This window comes from Saccostrea cucullata, unplaced genomic scaffold, assembly GCF_032062105.1.
Source record: "Saccostrea cucullata isolate Sc308-1 unplaced genomic scaffold, CSIRO_AGI_Scuc_v1 ctg12933, whole genome shotgun sequence".
Classification (NCBI taxonomy): Eukaryota; Metazoa; Mollusca; class Bivalvia; order Ostreida; family Ostreidae; genus Saccostrea; species Saccostrea cuccullata.
The window spans coordinates 1-18,231 of NW_026921002.1; the positions used below are offsets into that span (position 1 = coordinate 1).

General features: G+C 33.9%; 1 protein-coding gene across 1 annotated transcript; it reads left to right on the forward strand.

Moving 5' to 3' along the window:
* Positions 1–273: 273 nt before the first annotated feature.
* On the forward strand, positions 274–17,096 carry LOC134258942 (neogenin-like; the record flags this gene model as incomplete). The annotated part of the gene is made up of 10 exons (XM_062741536.1): positions 274–450; positions 855–1,127; positions 1,394–1,586; positions 13,588–13,733; positions 13,833–14,018; positions 14,384–14,535; positions 15,064–15,322; positions 15,886–16,083; positions 16,546–16,641; positions 16,916–17,096. Coding segments are annotated over exons 1-10 (1,805 nt in total), but the record flags the coding sequence as incomplete, so codon positions are not given.
* Between the last annotated feature and the right edge of the window lie 1,135 nt (positions 17,097–18,231).

The window sequence follows — 18,231 nt, forward strand, 5'->3', positions numbered from 1 at the left end:
TTCTTATACTTAGCTAGTTCTGCTTCCAGCTGTTACTTTCTGTTTATTAATAAAAGGAAAATTATTAAAACCTTTTTAAGCAATTAAGCTTAAGCTACTAATGATGCTTATCATGTCATTGTGATTTTTAGATAAGGATTTTCCACAAAAAAATAAATGAAATAGATCTTTTATTTTCAAAGTGGATACAAATAAGCACCCCAAATTATTTCACTTTGATTAAAACTACTATGATATCTGTAATATCTTAATAAGCATCTTATTGTAATAAACTGTATGATATTAAATGGAGTGATCTATTTTTTAGGCTGACACAGGGCAGACTCCAGATGACAGGAGCCGGCAGTCTTCAGATTTTTAACGTCCAGAAATCCGATGCAGGGACGTACTCTTGTCGGCCCAGTAACATGGAGGACTCCATAGACTCGGAGGCCACACTGACTGTCCTAGGTAAAATAATCCAGCAGGATATTCTACTACATTTTTTATTTCCAAGTCATCAACGAAAAATCTGTTGGTTACAAATGATTATAGTAAATTTTCATGACCATTACACGAAATGTCTATTATCTTGAGTTCATCTCTAAAATTTTAACAAAATGGAAGCATTTTATAAGCTGATGAGTTGCTCTCTAGCATTTAGCATGTGTAACAATATGTCCATAGCTTCTTAAAAAACATCTTCACAGCAAGGACTTCTTTTGTTCCGGAAAGAGAATTGTAATTCCCTTTCTGTTGAAATTGTGGGTACAGATCAATCACATAGAAAAACATAGCAGTGTTGTTGCAGGCTTTTCAAAGTGTTGCATTTCATTCCTTGCAGATTTTTATTGGTTGTTTTTCCATAATTTCAGTTCCACCCAAATTTCTGGTCAAGCCCGTAGATCGGCTGGCTGAGGAGAAGACGGACGCTATTTTTCGTTGTGAACTGGACGGTTCTCCTAGCCCAGGAATCTATTGGACAAAGGACGGCAGCGCCATAGTAACGTCTGATTACGTCATTGAGGACGGGAGCGAGCTCAGGATTCTGGGATTGGTTCCGTCTGACGCTGGCTTCTATCAGTGTCATGGAAATAATGAGCTAGGGAGTATACAAGCTATAGCTCAGCTCGTGGTATTACCAAATGGTAAGTTATAGATAGAAAGACTAACTCATATAAGGCTGAAAAAAATATTAATATGTTTGTTAATCCTGTAACATTTCCAAAAAAGAAGGGTTGGTAGGTCAAGAATTTTTTTCTCAACAAAAATAACCCAGCTTATTGTTTAAACAAACAAAAAAAGTGATCTTGGTTTCTACAGAACTTTGAATACTAAGAAGTAAATCTGGGTATTATGCTAACCATTTTTGAATTATCTATACATGAACTTTACCATTCCCTTCTATTTACAGGCCCTATTTCCTCGACAGACAGCTATCAGTTTTTTGGTCCGTACTCCAGTAATGGAGCGAATCTACCCAGGGAGCCGTCCGATCTGTCAGCGGCCATCATATCCAAACGCTTCATCACGCTCCGCTGGACTCAGCCCAGTAATGGACAGGTGACCGGGTACTCGGTCTTCTGGAAAGAACAGGGGTCAACAAGGTAGGGTCAAGGGTTAAAGGGTCAGGGATAAAAATAAAGTTATGCACGATGTATTGATTTAGTTGCTATGTCATTCAAAATATAATGTGTATGGAATCTTGAAAATCCTTTGATTCATCACAATAGCCACAAAAAGGATATAATTTGTACCTTTAAATAATTATATTTAAATGTTATCAGATGAAACAGGATGATCTCTCAATACTGTATGTGAACTTTAAAAAGCGGGCTTCATATTTTAGTGGCTTTGGCTCAGACAACAATGCGCTAATTCATGAACACCGCTAAGAAATCATTTACATATACAATACACTTCAGGGCTCGACATTAACTTTTTTTCCTACTTGTCCATTCGGACAAGTGACCAAGATATTTACTTGTCCGAACTTCAACTTCAATTGTCCGAAAATTTTTCAATGAATGTCTTGTTTTGTCAACTTGAAAACAATTAAAAAATTAAATGTACTTGATTTATAAGTGTTGTTATTGATAAATAATACAAACACATATAAAACTAAATTTTATCTAGACTTCCTGTCCTGACAATAGCATAAATGTTCGCAAGTGAATCTGTAATATCAATCAAATATATTCCAAACTCGCAAACGTCGTGAGATCCACGCCATGCAATAGTATGGCTGCAATTAGTGAACATCGATCTCGATCAAGTGTGAACTTACATATCGTTTGATATCGGGATCGAAATTCAGGTTTATGTACTGCTTCCGTTTATTGCCTGACGTCACGGCGTCAGGCAGTATAAGGATTGATATTTCCAAGATCCGAAAATGTGCGACCATATCTAAAGAGCTAGATTTTGTGCAAGCTGATTTACATTGGAATTCTTTACCTGCATTTTAAAAGAAACAGTTTTCAGAAAAAAGAAAGATATTACTGATGCGAAATACTACAGTGTTTACTTCCTTTAATCTTTTTGCATGGAACAGATTATTCCATATGATTTGCCGTTTCAACATGTCCGTGTATCCTTTTTTCTGCATTTCTATACTACTGGATCAGTCCATTTATATTCTACAAAAGGGGTGAATCACTCTTTTCGCGCCAAATATCACTAGTAAGCTATCTTCGCACCTTTTCCTTGGATTGTTCTATTGTATGAATGGGTGTGCTAACTTCGGAATCCATGGAATTAAATAAAGTTTGTCCTTTTAACTTCCTTCTAATGCTTCAGAAATTCTATCTACAAGTTTTATACCACTCTTTAAACAACAGAATTTATCGTATACATCAGTATACATGGTACATGGACATTTAACACTAAAGAAATGATGTTTCTAATTTGTTTACCGATCCCGCGGTTGGTTTATTCCATAAATGGACGAGTCCAGTAATAATAAACAACGCAGTTCACGCCATCGTCTCCAGATGCATGATCTATTATATGTCTTTGTTTAGATGCACACGATAAATAAAAAAGTAGTGAATAATCTTGGATATTTCTTTCTACAAAGCCTAACTATTGAATTTAATTACTTATTTCATTCTCAATATATCATGTATTATATGATAGTGTCATCCCCCTCCTCTTTTAAGAAAAAAATAATGAACACACATTACTACTGTTTACTTCAGAGGAGAAAATACACTCCAACAAAATGTGTTTTTAATTATATCCATCTTTTAAAATGTTCACAATGCGTGATTTGATAACAGATTTTATAATAGGTGTTACAATTTAGCTTGAAATCAATTTAGATCCAAGGGCAGATCACTCCACTTGCAGACCCCCCCCCCCTTCAAATACAAAGTTCTTTAGTATGCAGTGTAGAGGTGATTCTTCTACAAGTTCAGTAAAATCAAGATTTCAATTACATAAGGTTCTCAAAATATAAAGTTAGGATATTTTTTAAACCCACAAAGTATTGCTCAAAAGGGTTATCACTCTTCATGCAGATAAATTGATTGATTTAGTCAGGCAAGCTTTTTAAAAAGCTGTTACTTGTATTCAATAAACTTTACAATAGTTTTTTTTTTAATTATTATTATTTGAAGACTTCTTTACATAAAAAATCACTTGTCCAATCGGACAAGTGCCAAGCAATATTCACTTGTCCGAAATTTTTTTTCATTGGTACCGGACAAGCGGACAAGCGTTAATGTCGAGCCCTGCACTTAACATGCTTAACGGACATGTGTAGCACTAATTATACCCCCCGCAAACGAAGTTTAGGGGGGGTATATTGGAATCACCATGTCCGTCTGTCCGTCTGTCTGTTCTTACGAGAGGTACATTGTGGGGTAAAATTAACGTATTTTCCAGCAGTGTGGGGTTTTTTGGGTACTGTGGGGTTAACCCCATAATGAAGAGGTCTAATTACGTTCAAAATTACTCTATGAGGTCGAAAAACCTAAAATTAGATTTAACCTCACAAAGACTTTGTCCAAATTTTGGACATGTCCTTAGCCCAAAACGCTCAGACATTCAGAAATCTGCTGTTTAGAGGAGTTCAGTAATTGAATCGAGGAGTTCCGAATACCTGAGCATGCGCATATATTTAAAACTAACTGCGCATGCGCAGATTACGGAAGTAGTTGTGTTTGGACACTTTGTATTAGCAGTGAGGAAATTCGGAAACACAAAAAGCAAATGCAGTAAGTCTTACTATTTTGTTGCACCACATTGAAAAAAAGCTTTGTAAATTGTTTGACATGCTTCATACGTACATTATGCAGTTGTAGAATTTATTTAAAGTCAAGGAAAGGACATCTGTAGTCCACATAAACACATACCTATTGAAAACGGGCTTTTGTGAAAAAAATTATAATGAATGCACTGATAGTTCTTTTTTTAATCAGAGGTCTGCAATGAAAATCGACCGATACCCGGGGGTCGGGCTAGTGGTTTTCTGCAGGAAGGTCGCCCCGTTGGCCAGTAAAAAAAGATAATATTATTTATACACATGCAATACGTGCAAAGCACACCTGGTACGTATTTTCACTCGTTTTTTGCTATAAAAATCCAAACCATTTAAATTTTCCATATAACATGCTCCAACTGTCAATAAATCTCCATAATTTAATCCGTATTTGAGTACTACTTGGCTTATTTACTTCAAAAAACGATCGTGTTTTTTCTTAATTCGAATTTTCTCTATATCTATGGTAAATACATGCAGATGTCTCATAACATAAATACATGTGATTCTTCCGACGGGAGACAAAATCTCTGGATTTTTCACGCCTGTTCCGCCCCTCCCGATTAATTTTTAAATCTTCCGTGTTTAAATTTTTTCAAATTGAATATTTTTGGCTTTAATTTTATCCTGTTTCGTAGTATAATTGCTCTCTCTCTCTCTCTCTCTCTCTCTCTCTCTCTCTCTCTCTCTCTCTCTGAATTCATTCTAGATACGTACCAATTGTTTATCTACTCTTCACACATTTGTTTACATGTACTTGTAATCGTACCTTAATCTATAGAGAGAAAATCAGAATGGAAAAATGGAATTAACAATGTCACTGCAATAAATTTTCACAGCAATTAGGCTTTGTAGGAATCAACATGGGGTTGTATAATTAGGTTGTAAAATTTAGTGGTATATCAATTTGATAAATGACAATCAATGTTTATAAATGAGTGCAGGACATTTTAATCAGTTGTTAAAATACCCATTATGTCACATTTTTTCACATTCGCTTGTGTAATTATGTGCCCGATAATAAAGTTCACCTATTAAAGAAATTAAACAAATTACCTTTAGATACGTATATAAAATTATATAACTCTGTTTGTGTTAATGGAAAAAATATAATTGTCATGTAAGATCAATTTGTACTTATTTTTCAAGATCGACAATTGAAAATTTAAAAGAATTAAATCACAATTAATAGTTTTTCCATAGCTAAACTTAAAGAAATTCAAGCTTAAAGCTACATTTTGTAATTTACAATATTAATTCATAATTACTTTGAATATTTACAGTGAGAGTATGTGACTTAGCTAATACAGGGCTATCAGTATTTTCACACCTGTTAGATTTTGATTCCGTGTAGAAGCTCTAATTGCAATTTTTGTCAAAACAAATGTTTTGTATAGCATGATTATCTCGTGAATTTCACTATCAGGAGACGATCGATAGGGATTAGTTACGCTCTACTGCACTTGACACCTGTGTTGTGTAGAATGATTTTAAACTGCGTAAATACAAATCTTTGGTCAATTGAATAATTTTTTGTGTGTGTCTGCATGTTAGATAGAAATTCTGACAGCTTTATAAAAATAATATTAAAAATTTACCAGACTCTAAAAGCTTCAGCAAACTAGTTGATCGAGGATTAATTGAAGGGGGGGGGGGGGGGGGGGGGGGGGGGGGTTGGTTGGTTACACTGCTGATCATTACCTGAACATATGATAGTGAAGTTTTTAAATGGATTTTATTGACACTTACTAAAATAAATTTTCATACTTTTAATTCACCATTAAACTGTCTTTTAATTAAAGCTTGTGTATTTTTTCTTATTAAAAAAATAGATAGTAATAAGGCACATGTATTTCTTCTTGAATGATACTGTAATTCAATTATCATATACTTGAATGTAACAAAAGAACACTCTGAGTTCCCGAAACTAGTCAAAAATATGTCGGACAATTGTCTTGTAAATATTCAAAATTCACCGGACAGTTGTAAAATTTACCTGACATTAATTTTTTGTATGTAAATTTAACATATTATAGGATTGGAAATTGTGTCGATATAATAAATAATATGTGTAAATAAAAAGATGGCAAATGCAGATTTAAAAAAAAAAATGATTAAAATATTTTCTATAAGGCCTGTGTATGCAGGATTTGACGTCGCCGACGGCGTGTGATGACCAACGCTTAATTCATCGTATAAAATTATTATGTCCTTTCTGACAGATTTTTAAAAATTTTTTTTTAAATAAAATCTGCAACATGACAACTCTTGGTTGATTGTTTGGAATTAGTGGGAAATATATGTTGTTTTCCAGGCTTTTTTCTTTTAGATTTAGGATTTTGGTATTTTATGTGCCAGGAAAAATATTACGTAAAATATCAAACTCGTTTTAAAAAGCCTGGAAAACGTCCGATATTTCTGACTAGTTAAAATTTATTATATAACCTCCACACAGTTAAAAATATGTACTAATGATATAAAGATATGCAAATTTATCATGAAAATGATGATTTAAGTGAATTTGTTGTCGTTTTACTACATTCAAGTCAGTCCGCTATTTTTAGAAAAGGGGAAAAACGCGCATGTATTTTAAATGCTATCAAATACATTTAAAAAATCCTGAAGTTGGTATAATATTATCATGCTAATTGATTTAATTATAGAGAAAATAATAAATGGTAACAAATTGTCTGTAATCAAGCAGAATATAGCAGTCAACTCTTGCAACCCTGCAAATTCGTCCTTCAAAACGAAAGTAGATTGTCACATTTTTTTACTGTCAGAACTACAGAGTGCATATATTTATCAGAGGGAAAATATTTGTTTGACAGTGTTTTTAAAACTGTTTTTCCTCCCAGGCTTATGGAAATTATTATTTTAATATGTAGCTTTTTATAGTAGACAATTTTACACATTTTATTTAAACAAGATCTGGCGCGCCCCTGACGTTTTTTTCTTTCCTTTTAGTTTTGCATTTGTTTATTGTCAGGACAATTGAATTAAATGATTTTGTTAAGATTATATGTAAACGTTATATAGTCTGTAAAAAAAAAACCATCAGACATTTTGACCGATAAAATTAAGATTTTACCGGTCCCATTCAAAGTTTACGGGGATCCCTAGTGGACCGGTGCGTTTCGGGAACTCTGAACACTTATGAATGTATGAAGTTTAACTGTTTTGTAGGAACAGAAACAATACATGCACAAAACCTTAAAAATTTGGAATTCTTTAATTTGATATTTTTTAAATAAGCTTTAATTTGATATTTTTTAAATAATGTATATATATACACACATACAAAGGTTTTGTGAAATTGACATGTTTAATTAAATCAACTGTAGTGGTTATTGCTGTTTATTTATTGACCGACTGGCTACTTCTTTGGCAAACTGGAATAAGAGGCCACCTGTCTAGTTTCTGGACTTCCCAAAGCTTAAAACAAGTTTGACTGTACTTTTTCACCTTTTACCAATATAAGAAAGTAGTTCACAGTACATGACAACTATGCTATAAATAAATTTCGATGAATTTTAATTAGTAACTCGGAATTTTTGTGTGTGTTATAAAATTAATAAACATTTGCTTCTGTATTCCTTTGTAGAGTTCAGATATCAATGAAAGTGAACATCAGTGGAACTTTGATGATCTAGGCCGCTCTATTGTTGCAGCAACACCAGCAGGCGTCGGACATTCATAAAGTTGAATGAACAAACCTATGACTTGAACACACAATTTGTGATCTGAATATAGTTCACAAATTTAAGGAAAGCAACTATTAAAGACATCCAGATCGGTGGTTAGTACATGTTATAAGTGCCCATAAAATCAAGACAACAATATTATTTTACAATAAATTAAAACATAACCTGTAAAAAAAATTCAACATTATCATTTAGAAATATATTTTACTGTTGTTTTTTTTGACAGGTATACATGAAGTATGAGTTAAAGACTTTTCAGAAGAACAAGCACAATCCCGATTCATTTTTGCCATTGCCTTCTCAAACATTCAGGACCTGACTTACTTTTCAGAAAAAGAAGATGAATCGATTTTTGAAAGTTAATCTAAAAAGATAACATTTACATGGGTCGTGGATTTGAATTACATTTTCTTGATGGGCAACTAGTTTCAAGTATTTGGATGTCTATTCTCAAGTTACTGCAAACCTTAAATTAACTTCTTGATTATTAGTTAAATGTGAGACCGTGTTAACTTGAAGTAATCATTTTTTGAATTGAGCTATGTAATCTCTGATTACTTATGTTTATGAGTAGTGTTCAGCTTTAAGACAAAAGGATCTTTTATGAACATTGCATTCGGCATGGCGAATTTCTATACATTAACAGTCATAGTTTTCGTCTTTTTTAATCAGCGATCTCATTTTAAATGTGAGAAATAATTATTAAACTGAAATGTACATTTATGTTGTTTGATTTTAATTTTTTGAAAATTATAAATCAATTGCATGTTGTTTTTTTTTTTTTTTTGATTTTATTTTAGGGGATGGGAGTGGGGGTGCAGCTCTAAGTTTGAGTATATTTTCCAAAAGGATGTACATCGTTATTTTTGTTTTATGATCAATTTTAAAATGCAAAATGATGAGATATTAGACTACACTTTTTTTTCTTAAAACTTCATTTTAATTAATATATTTTGTTTAAAATAAGTAGCAATAACATGCAATTTTTAGAGTTATTTGACAACTCACTATATACTTGGTTTTTTTTTACATCTATGAAGATTGTCTCAAATTTTGAGGTTTTTTTTTTCTGTGTTCTACATTTATTGACATGTTTCTTATCTGTGTTCAACTTGTCGAGTAACTGAAAAGTTTGATTAAATTTTTTTTTAAAAATCAGGATCATCTCTTTTATTTATTATTATTAATTTACAATGAAATTATGTATGCTTTTGATGCATAATGTACACTTCAAATTCATGCACCAGCAGATTCAAAGGAAAATTATCATTAGAAATAAGCAGTAAAGATAAAGAGATTATCCAATTTAAAATAGTTTGAAAAATATTTAAAACAAATTTTCGAGTATGTTATCAAAATAGGAAAAAGTATTATGAGTATTGTTTGGTATTTTTAATAGTTAAAAAAAAAGGATATGACGTACTGGCAATCGCATCATCTCACTCAGGGTCTTTCCGTCAGAGTTTGGAAAAACAACCTCGAATGTATTAACATCACCTGATGTTAAAGGTTTTGCTTTTCTTGTTTTTTTTCAAATATAGGATAGAGGAATTAAGAAGTCCCTTTTATAGTATATTTTATGTAATATCATAGCATTGAATAAAGTTAAACTCCGTATTCCACAGATAAAAGGTCTTCATGCATTTATTTCGAAGATCACGAAAGGGGGGGGGTTGTTGCCATGGCGTCTAACTAATACATTCGAGGTCGTTTGTCAGCTAGTCAGAAAGGCTCGAGAAGTTGCGATTAAACATAGTGGGGGTACTTGTTCTTTTATTACCAGTCCCTGGTAGAGTTTTTTGATATTAGAACATACTTGGGGTTTTCAAACACTTAAATTCATATGGTTACTGGTATCTGTTACATGAGAACACAGCGGGGTTGTTTGTTTAACACTCTGAGGTTACTAAGATGTCTGATATTTTCTATCAGAACATATTGTGGTTCTTGTCTAACACTTTGTGGGGTTAATGTTATCTTTTATCTATATAAGAACATAATGGGGTTGTTACACGTTAAGGGGTTAGTGTTGTCTATTATCTTTATGAGAGTACATAGTGGGGTTGTTGTCCTAACACTTTATGGGGTTAGTGTTGCCTACTATCTTTATGAGAGTACATAGTGGGGTTGCTATCCAAACACTTTATGGGGTTAATGTTGTCTGTTATCTTTATGAGAGTACATTGTGGGGTTGCTGTCCAAACACTTTATGGGGTTAGTGTTGTCTATTATCTTTATAAGAGTACTTAGTGGGGTTGTTGTCCTAACACTTTATGGGGTTAGTGTTGTCTATTATCTTTATAACAGTACATAGTGGGGTTGCTGTCCAAACGCTTAATGGGGTTAGTGTTGTCTATTATCTTTATGAGAGTACATAGTGGGGTTGCTGTCCAAACACTTTATGGGGTTAGTGTTGTCTATTATCTTTATGAGAGTACATAGTGGGGTTGCTGTCCAAACACTTTATGGGGTTAGTGTTGTCTATTATCTTTATGAGAGTACATAGTGGGGTTGCTGTCCAAACACTTTATGGGGTTAGTGTTGTCTATTATCTTTATGAGAGTACATAGTGGGGTTGCTGTCCAAACACTTTATGGGGTTAGTGTTGTCTATTATCTTTATGAGAGTACATAGTGGGGTTGCTGTCCAAACGCTTAATGGGGTTAGTGTTGTCTAGTATCTTTATGAGAGTACATAGTGGGGTTGCTGTCCAAACACTTTATGGGGTTAGTGTTTTCTATTATCTTTATGAGAGTACATAGTGGGGTTGCAGTCCAAACACTTTATGGGGTTAGTGTTGTCTATTATCTTTATGAGAGTACATAGTGGGGTTGCTGTCCAAACGCTTAATGGGGTTAGTGTTGTCTATTATCTTTTTAAGAGTACATACTGGGGTTGTTTGTCTTATAATTTATGGGGTTAGTGTTGTCTGTTATATCTATATAGCATAGTGGGGTTGTTTGTTTAACACTTCTGGGATATTCTTGTCTATCATCTTCATGTGAAAACATGATGGGTTAATTTACTTTGATGCAACAGTTATCCTCAAATAAAAACATTTTTTTGCATTGTTACTGCTATGCAGTAGTTGAAAAATGTTATTGCTATATCCGTTCTAAGTTCTTCTGATAAACAGCAACAATTTTAAGTACTTATAATTAGTTGCCTGTGAAGTTGACTTGATATTAAATAATTAATTTTTAACCCCACAAACATAGATCTTTAACCCCACAAACATAGATCTTTAACCCCACAAATATAGACCTTTAACCCCACAATATACCATTTGTTTGAATTCCTAATGAAACCTCTCAAGTCACCACTCTACTATTAATAACCCCACAAAGCAAAATGATAACCCCGCACCTTCCGTAAAATGCACAATGTACCTCTCAACTGTACAGCTGTCTGTCTGTCTAGCTGTCTGTCTGTCTGTAGACGAGATTTTGTCCGGACCATTACTCAGAAACTATTAGAAGGATTTGTCTGAAAATTTGTACACATATTATTCACCATATGAAGTTGTGCACTTGATATTTTCATCTTGGCTTCGATTATTATTTTGAATTTTACACAGGGGTTCAAAAATCCTCAAGCCCGACGTCCCGGACTAACAAATTCCGGATCCGGACTCGGCATTTAGAATTCGCCAAAGTCCTGGGACTTGGCTATGTTTCTTGTTTATCTTTTTTTATAAGTTAAAAAATGATCGTAAAGCTAAAAATAAAGCAAATTCTCAAATGTATTAAGTAAAAATGTGGGTTTGTGGGCGTTAAAATACCCATAAAACATTACGAACGTTTCGAAAATACAATCCGTCTTTTTATTTTCCGTTGCGGTTAGACTCTTGCTTTTACGCAATTCCTCATGTTTCCTCCTATAAGACAAACGGCAATGAGTTTGTTAAATTTCGGTTTTAGCTGTGACTTACAGCACATTCTAATTTCTATTTATTGTAACAGATGGTTTATTCAGTAGTGAGTATTTGTAAAAGTTATTGTAATGTACAAGTAATCTATCAGTCTGGTATTGTGTTGAAATACTCATGTATGACTATATGACAGTTTGTGGAGGAAAAATAAAACATATACAGTGGACCTTCAGATATCCGGATGCCAGATATCCGGATGCTTCAGTATCCGGACGATTTTTCATCGGAACGAAATTTTAAAATGTCATTCTGTCTTGTTTAACTTGTGATTCAGATATCCGGATGCTTCACATATCCGGACAAATTGACTCCGTCCGGATAAATGAGGGTCCACTGTATTAATACATATAGTCTTTATTCATTCAATGCAACAAATGAAAATAAATTATAAGTTACATAAATTTAATGATATATAGGTAAATATGGACTCTGAAATTTCTTCCTCGGACTTGCCTAAAATTTACTCCTCAAGTCCTGGACTTGACCATGACAAAAAAATTTTGAACCCCTGTTTACAGGTGTTTTTTCATTTTTATTTTGTGGTTTTGTCCTGACCATTTCTCAGAAACTATTACAAGGATTAATCTGAAAATTTTTACACTTATTATTCACCATATGAAGGTGTGCACCTGGAATTTTCAACTCTTTTTGTTAATTTTTTTTGCATTTTACAGGTTTAATTTTTTATTTTAATGACTTGTTCATTTTGGCCTCATGTATAAGGTTTGAGATATAGAATCTAGAATATCTTAAAAAATACTACAGCTTAAAACTACTCATAAAAACTTTAAAAAAAGAAACATCACCAGGTGTTAAAAACAGTTTTTACATTGCACAGAAGATAATGTAATTTCATTTGTCTCTTGGGAATAATGACTGGACATGCATCCAGTTAAAGATAAATTAATGAGTTTGGTGTTGGAAGTTGTTAAGGCATATTTCTTATCAAGCGTGTGTGTGTGTTATCTAATCTCAAGGGAATAAGGCACAAGAATTAAAGATCTCTCTTCTCTTATTCTCTTAATTGTAATTTATTGTCTGTCAAAGCACTTCATTACTGGATGACCAGCTCTTTATTTTCAAAATGCATTTCAAATTGATATATCAAGATTAATTTGATTTTGTATAATGGTTTTTTTCAACATTCAGTTTGCAGAGTGACATAACACATAATTGCAATATATTTTTTTAATGCAGAAAAAAAAAATAAAATGAAAAATTTAAAAAAATGTTACAATGGAATTACAATGTATTACATGTAGTATTGATGTTTCATTTGGTTGCATCTTTGTTTCATTCATTAAGAGACATGGTGAGCAATTATATTTCACTGCAAATTTTTGTAAGTATATAAATTGTGAACACCTCTAGATCCATAAAGTATTTTAAAATTTGCACCTTCTCTGAAAAACCCAGCGGGGGGTATTTGTCCCTATTGGACAGTTCTAGTTTATGATTACGCCAACAAATCCATACCCAGTGGTTATGCTTAATTTTGAATACGCCAAATTATGTACACGTACAGTACTTTTATGTCCAAAAGATTTGCAAAGAGGTAAATTAATTTAGAACTAATAGAATATAAATGTACATTTTAGGTGCATTCAATCATAATGCTAGAAAATATACATGTATCAACCAAACAATTTTAATTTATAACCTTGATAAAAATGAAAGACGTAAGAAGTGGTTAATTTTTATTTCTCCAGAGAACGGATGCTGAACACGACTCACACTGAGGCCAATATCCCAAGACTGAAGCCAGACACAAACTACGAGTTCCGAGTGAGAACTGTTAACAGCTACGGCTTCAGCAGTAACTTCGCTCGTACTACAGTACGCACTGATAAAGATGGTGAGTGGGACAGTATGATCATCTCTAAAGTCTTTCCAGTCTCAAAAGAAATTTAGGGACAGATTCATTGTGTGTAGTACACATTTTATTACATTACAGTGGCGGTACCCAGCCCTGCTGTTGATGTGGTGGCCATCCCTCAGTCCCCCAGCTCTATCCTTGTGTCCTGGAACCCGCCCCGCCAGCCTAAGGGACAGATCACCAAGTATCTGCTGATCTTCTCAGAGGCGGCCAGCTCACACACGAGTCAGATCGAGGTCACAGACACCAAGAAACTGCTCAGAGGTACGAAATTATAGTAATTTATTCTGGGGCAGTAAGCATTCAAATGAAATAGGGAGATACATATAACAAAGCAATCAAGCATACTATGAAATGACAAATTAGGAGCTTAGTAAATATTGGGACTGTCAAAGCATCAGAGGTGGGATCAGGTGCCATGGAGGAGAAAGCATTGACCTGTCACACTTGCTTTATGCTCGGTCTCATGATTGTAGGGTCATTTTGATTTTGTCACGTATTCATGATCAATGAGGGACTATCTTTATATGTTATACAGATCGATAAATAGGAAATTTCGTGATAACTTCTCAATCTTACTTAGGGTTGACAGCCTTTAGAAGGTACATGTTTCACATTGTGTATTGTAGGGTTGATGGCGTTTAGGGAGTACACATTCCACATTGTGGCTGTCAATGAGAACGGCGAGGGCATGAGTACCCGGGAAATCTCGGCCAAAACGTTCTCAGACAAACCTTCAGAGCCGCCACAGAACGCCACACTAGAGACGGCAAGTTCCACGGTAGGTTATCATATTTATACTGTGAAAACTGTATAATATAATGCTGGATTATCCATTTCACTGGGAATTGTGAAGTTCACTTTTATTCTAACTTACTCATTTTTTTGATCTGCACACTATACTACAGTATTGTAGATCCCTAATTATACACGAGGAATAAATTTTTGCTTAATTTCGCAAGAAGCATCACTCTTTTCATTTCACACATGAAATGAAATTTCTCGCTTTTATTCTTGTAGTGCTAAAATCCATGTTAATTCTATTGATCAATTGTCCATTTGCAAATAATTATCCTTGTGATTTAACATTATAGATTCATTTTGCGATAATAAGTACTCGTGAAAAAAGAGGAATTTACAGAATTTGAATCCTATCAAATTCTACATAATTATTTAGATTCGTCTCTCAATGTATGTAGATAAGGTTTTGCTATAATTTATAAGGGCAGGAATATTATAAATTGAATTGTTGTATAGACATTTGTGTATTTATATATTAAATTTAGCTCATAAATCTCCCTTTTTCCAGTCACTGATTGTGAGATGGGATCCACCCCCCGCCGATCATCAGAACGGAATCATAACGGGATACAAAATCCGCTACAAGACGAGGGGGGCATCCAGGAACGGAGCTACGGTCACCACTGACGGAAACCGACGACTGTACGCTCTGACCAATCTGGAGAAAGACACAGAATATCAGGTGCGGATCTCGGCGCTTACTGTTAACGGGAGCGGGCCACTGACCCAGAAACTGTGGGCCACCACGTATAAAGACGACCTGGACGGTGAGTAGACAGACCTTTATAGTTACCATGGATACATGTCAATTCATAAGTTATAGATTTTTAAAAAAAATTGTGTTTCAGATTGAATATGTAAAATTATCTACTAAATTCAATAAGCATAAAAGATTGAACTGTCATACCTAAAAGATTTAATTTTGATTTGTTTAAATTGATTTCCTAATTTTTGAAATTATCTGTAACCATGTTTTATCACCACATTTCATAATTCCTATAAAAATGTAAACCAACAGTTATATATGTGTCATCCTTTATTTATGATTTGTAAGTTTTAAATCAATCTGCAACATCTAATTTTTGTGACTGAGGAAACATATCCTTACAAATACAAAGCAAAATATTTTTTTTTTGGTGGCAATTTATATACATTTTGTGATTTTAAAGTAGGTCGTAGAACTAGATGATGTTCCTCACACAAAAATAATAGATGGTTTATGTATACAGTGTAGATTAATTGTTGTGAATATAATATCACCACACAAAAGACAGATACTACTAGACGTACATTTTATTTATGTCATGTAAACTCTATAATGATTTGACAGAGTCTAAAGTCCCAGATGCTCCTCGCCGTGTCCACGTGACCACAGACGACACCTCTATACGTGTCTCCTGGTCCACCCCTCCCCCCGAGTCCAAGATCATGGTCCGGGGGTACATACTGGGGTGGGGGAAGGGCGTCCCAGACACAGAGAAGAGACACTTCGGGCCAGAGACTCACGTCTTCACCATTAAAGATCTCCGTAAGTATACATATCATTACCATTACTTTTCAATAAATTAAATGACAGAATGATTTAATTTGATTAATGGCATATCTACAATAAAACTCATAGTATGAACACGGATAGTGCGAATTCATGGATAGAGCGAAGTTATCTTGTATCCCCAGCTATACAAATTTGAGTTCCTTTTATGGATATAACGAATTATGGATATAGTGAAGGAATTTCACTGGTCCCAGTGACTTTGTTATAACAGAGTTTTACTGTATTACATTAATGTTTATGTTATGAACAACAGAAAATTATAATAAAATATTAAAGTATTTTGTTAGGTGGCATAATGAATCTGATTGTTTCATATTATCATGCAAGTTGAGGATGGAGGAATGTGGTATTCAGGGTTAAACAGACAATTTTCTTCAAGCTTCCTCTCCTATGATTGGGTCAGTAATATTAATGTTTATGTGTACATAATTTTAGTGCCTTCATCAGAGTATGTGATAACTGTCAAAGCTAAAAACAACAAAGGAGAGGGACCACCCCGATACACCACTGCCACCACCACCAAAGAATCAGGTAAGATACCACCTAAAATACCACATAACAGTGAGTTAACACTTAGAGTTAGGCATCTATGGTCATCTCGAAAGAATCAAGTAGTGTTGCACACATAAAAGTAGATCATCTCTAGTTGCTCTACTGCTATCTTTGAAAAAAAACAAGTAGAGATGGGTTTTTCTTAATGGAGAACCTCTTTGACTGCAACATATATATCACAAGATAAACTTTGAGTGTGTTGTGTTATTTTGAGTGTGTGGTATTACTTTGAATGTATTGTGTTCTTTTCCAGTGCATGAGTCAGTTCTACCCCTGATGCCACCAGTTGGCCTGAAGACACAAGTTTTATCCTCCACGACAATCGTCCTAATGTGGACCGACACCACACTGGGTGTCAATCAGATGGTCCAGGACACCCGCTACTACACAGTGAGGTATCGCGTCGCCACCAATGTGGAGAGTGAAAATAGCAGGTCAGTCTGTGTACAGATAATGTTGTAAGGTACTCCGTCACCACCATCAGAATCAGAAAATTTTGTTTAGAGTCAGATTTTTTTAAAACAAGTAACATAAACTCTGTAGAGCTTTTGACCTACGTGTAGAGTGAAAATAGTAGGTGAGCTTGTGTACAGATAATACTTTAAGGCTTGGCATCCCTATGAAAGTAAATCAAAGTACAGAGAGCCGGGCTCATTTACAGAGTAGAATCATTATGAATTTCTTACATGAATCATACGTTTATATTGTATTTACAGATAAAAAAAAAAAGAATATCAGATTTAAAATTCTGATGAAAAAATCGTTTTAAATCTATCAATATAAATGATAAGACACTGACAGTGAGTTTCTATCCTAATACCACTGTCCGATTTTGTCAGAATCAGAATTAATCTGGTACCGCAACTGAAGGTAAACAAACAGGCCAGTCTGGATCCCTCTCCAGCTTTTCTTCGTATGTGTAGAGAACTAAGATACATGTAACACTGATTATCAAAACTCCTTACACCAATGAACTATGTCCTTTGACTTAAGACTGAAGTTTTCAAAGATACTAAATATGTTTGATTATTTAGATAAAACTTCGTTTTATTTTTGTTGCTTTATTTAGTGTTTGTATTATCTCAAAAGCGGTTGAGAGTAAGAACTATATTTTTACACGTAACTTTAAAATGGCGACTATGGGGTTAACATCCTGTCTTGAACAGGATCACATAAGCCGGCAATTGCTCTTTGAGCAATAAGCCCGGCTAAAAATAATTGATAAAGTAATTTACAGGCAGAGCTTTCAGATAAGTAACAGGTTGTACATTGACAGAAATAGGAGGAACCTGGTGGAAATGATTTTAATTACTGAGTATTTCTAGAACAAATATTTTAGTTGTACAATTCGTATAAAGCCAGGTCAAATTACCCATCACTGGCAAATTCTGAATTAATAATTATTGAGCCTAACTGGCAAGGAAACACATGAACTGATAATTAAGACATTTGCCTCAATTCAAGAAACTAGCAAAACCTCTGACTTCTATAAGCCTTAATGAGTTAACGTTACATTTAAGATACTGGTGCCAGGACTGTATTGTTATGATTCAAAATACTGGTACTAGA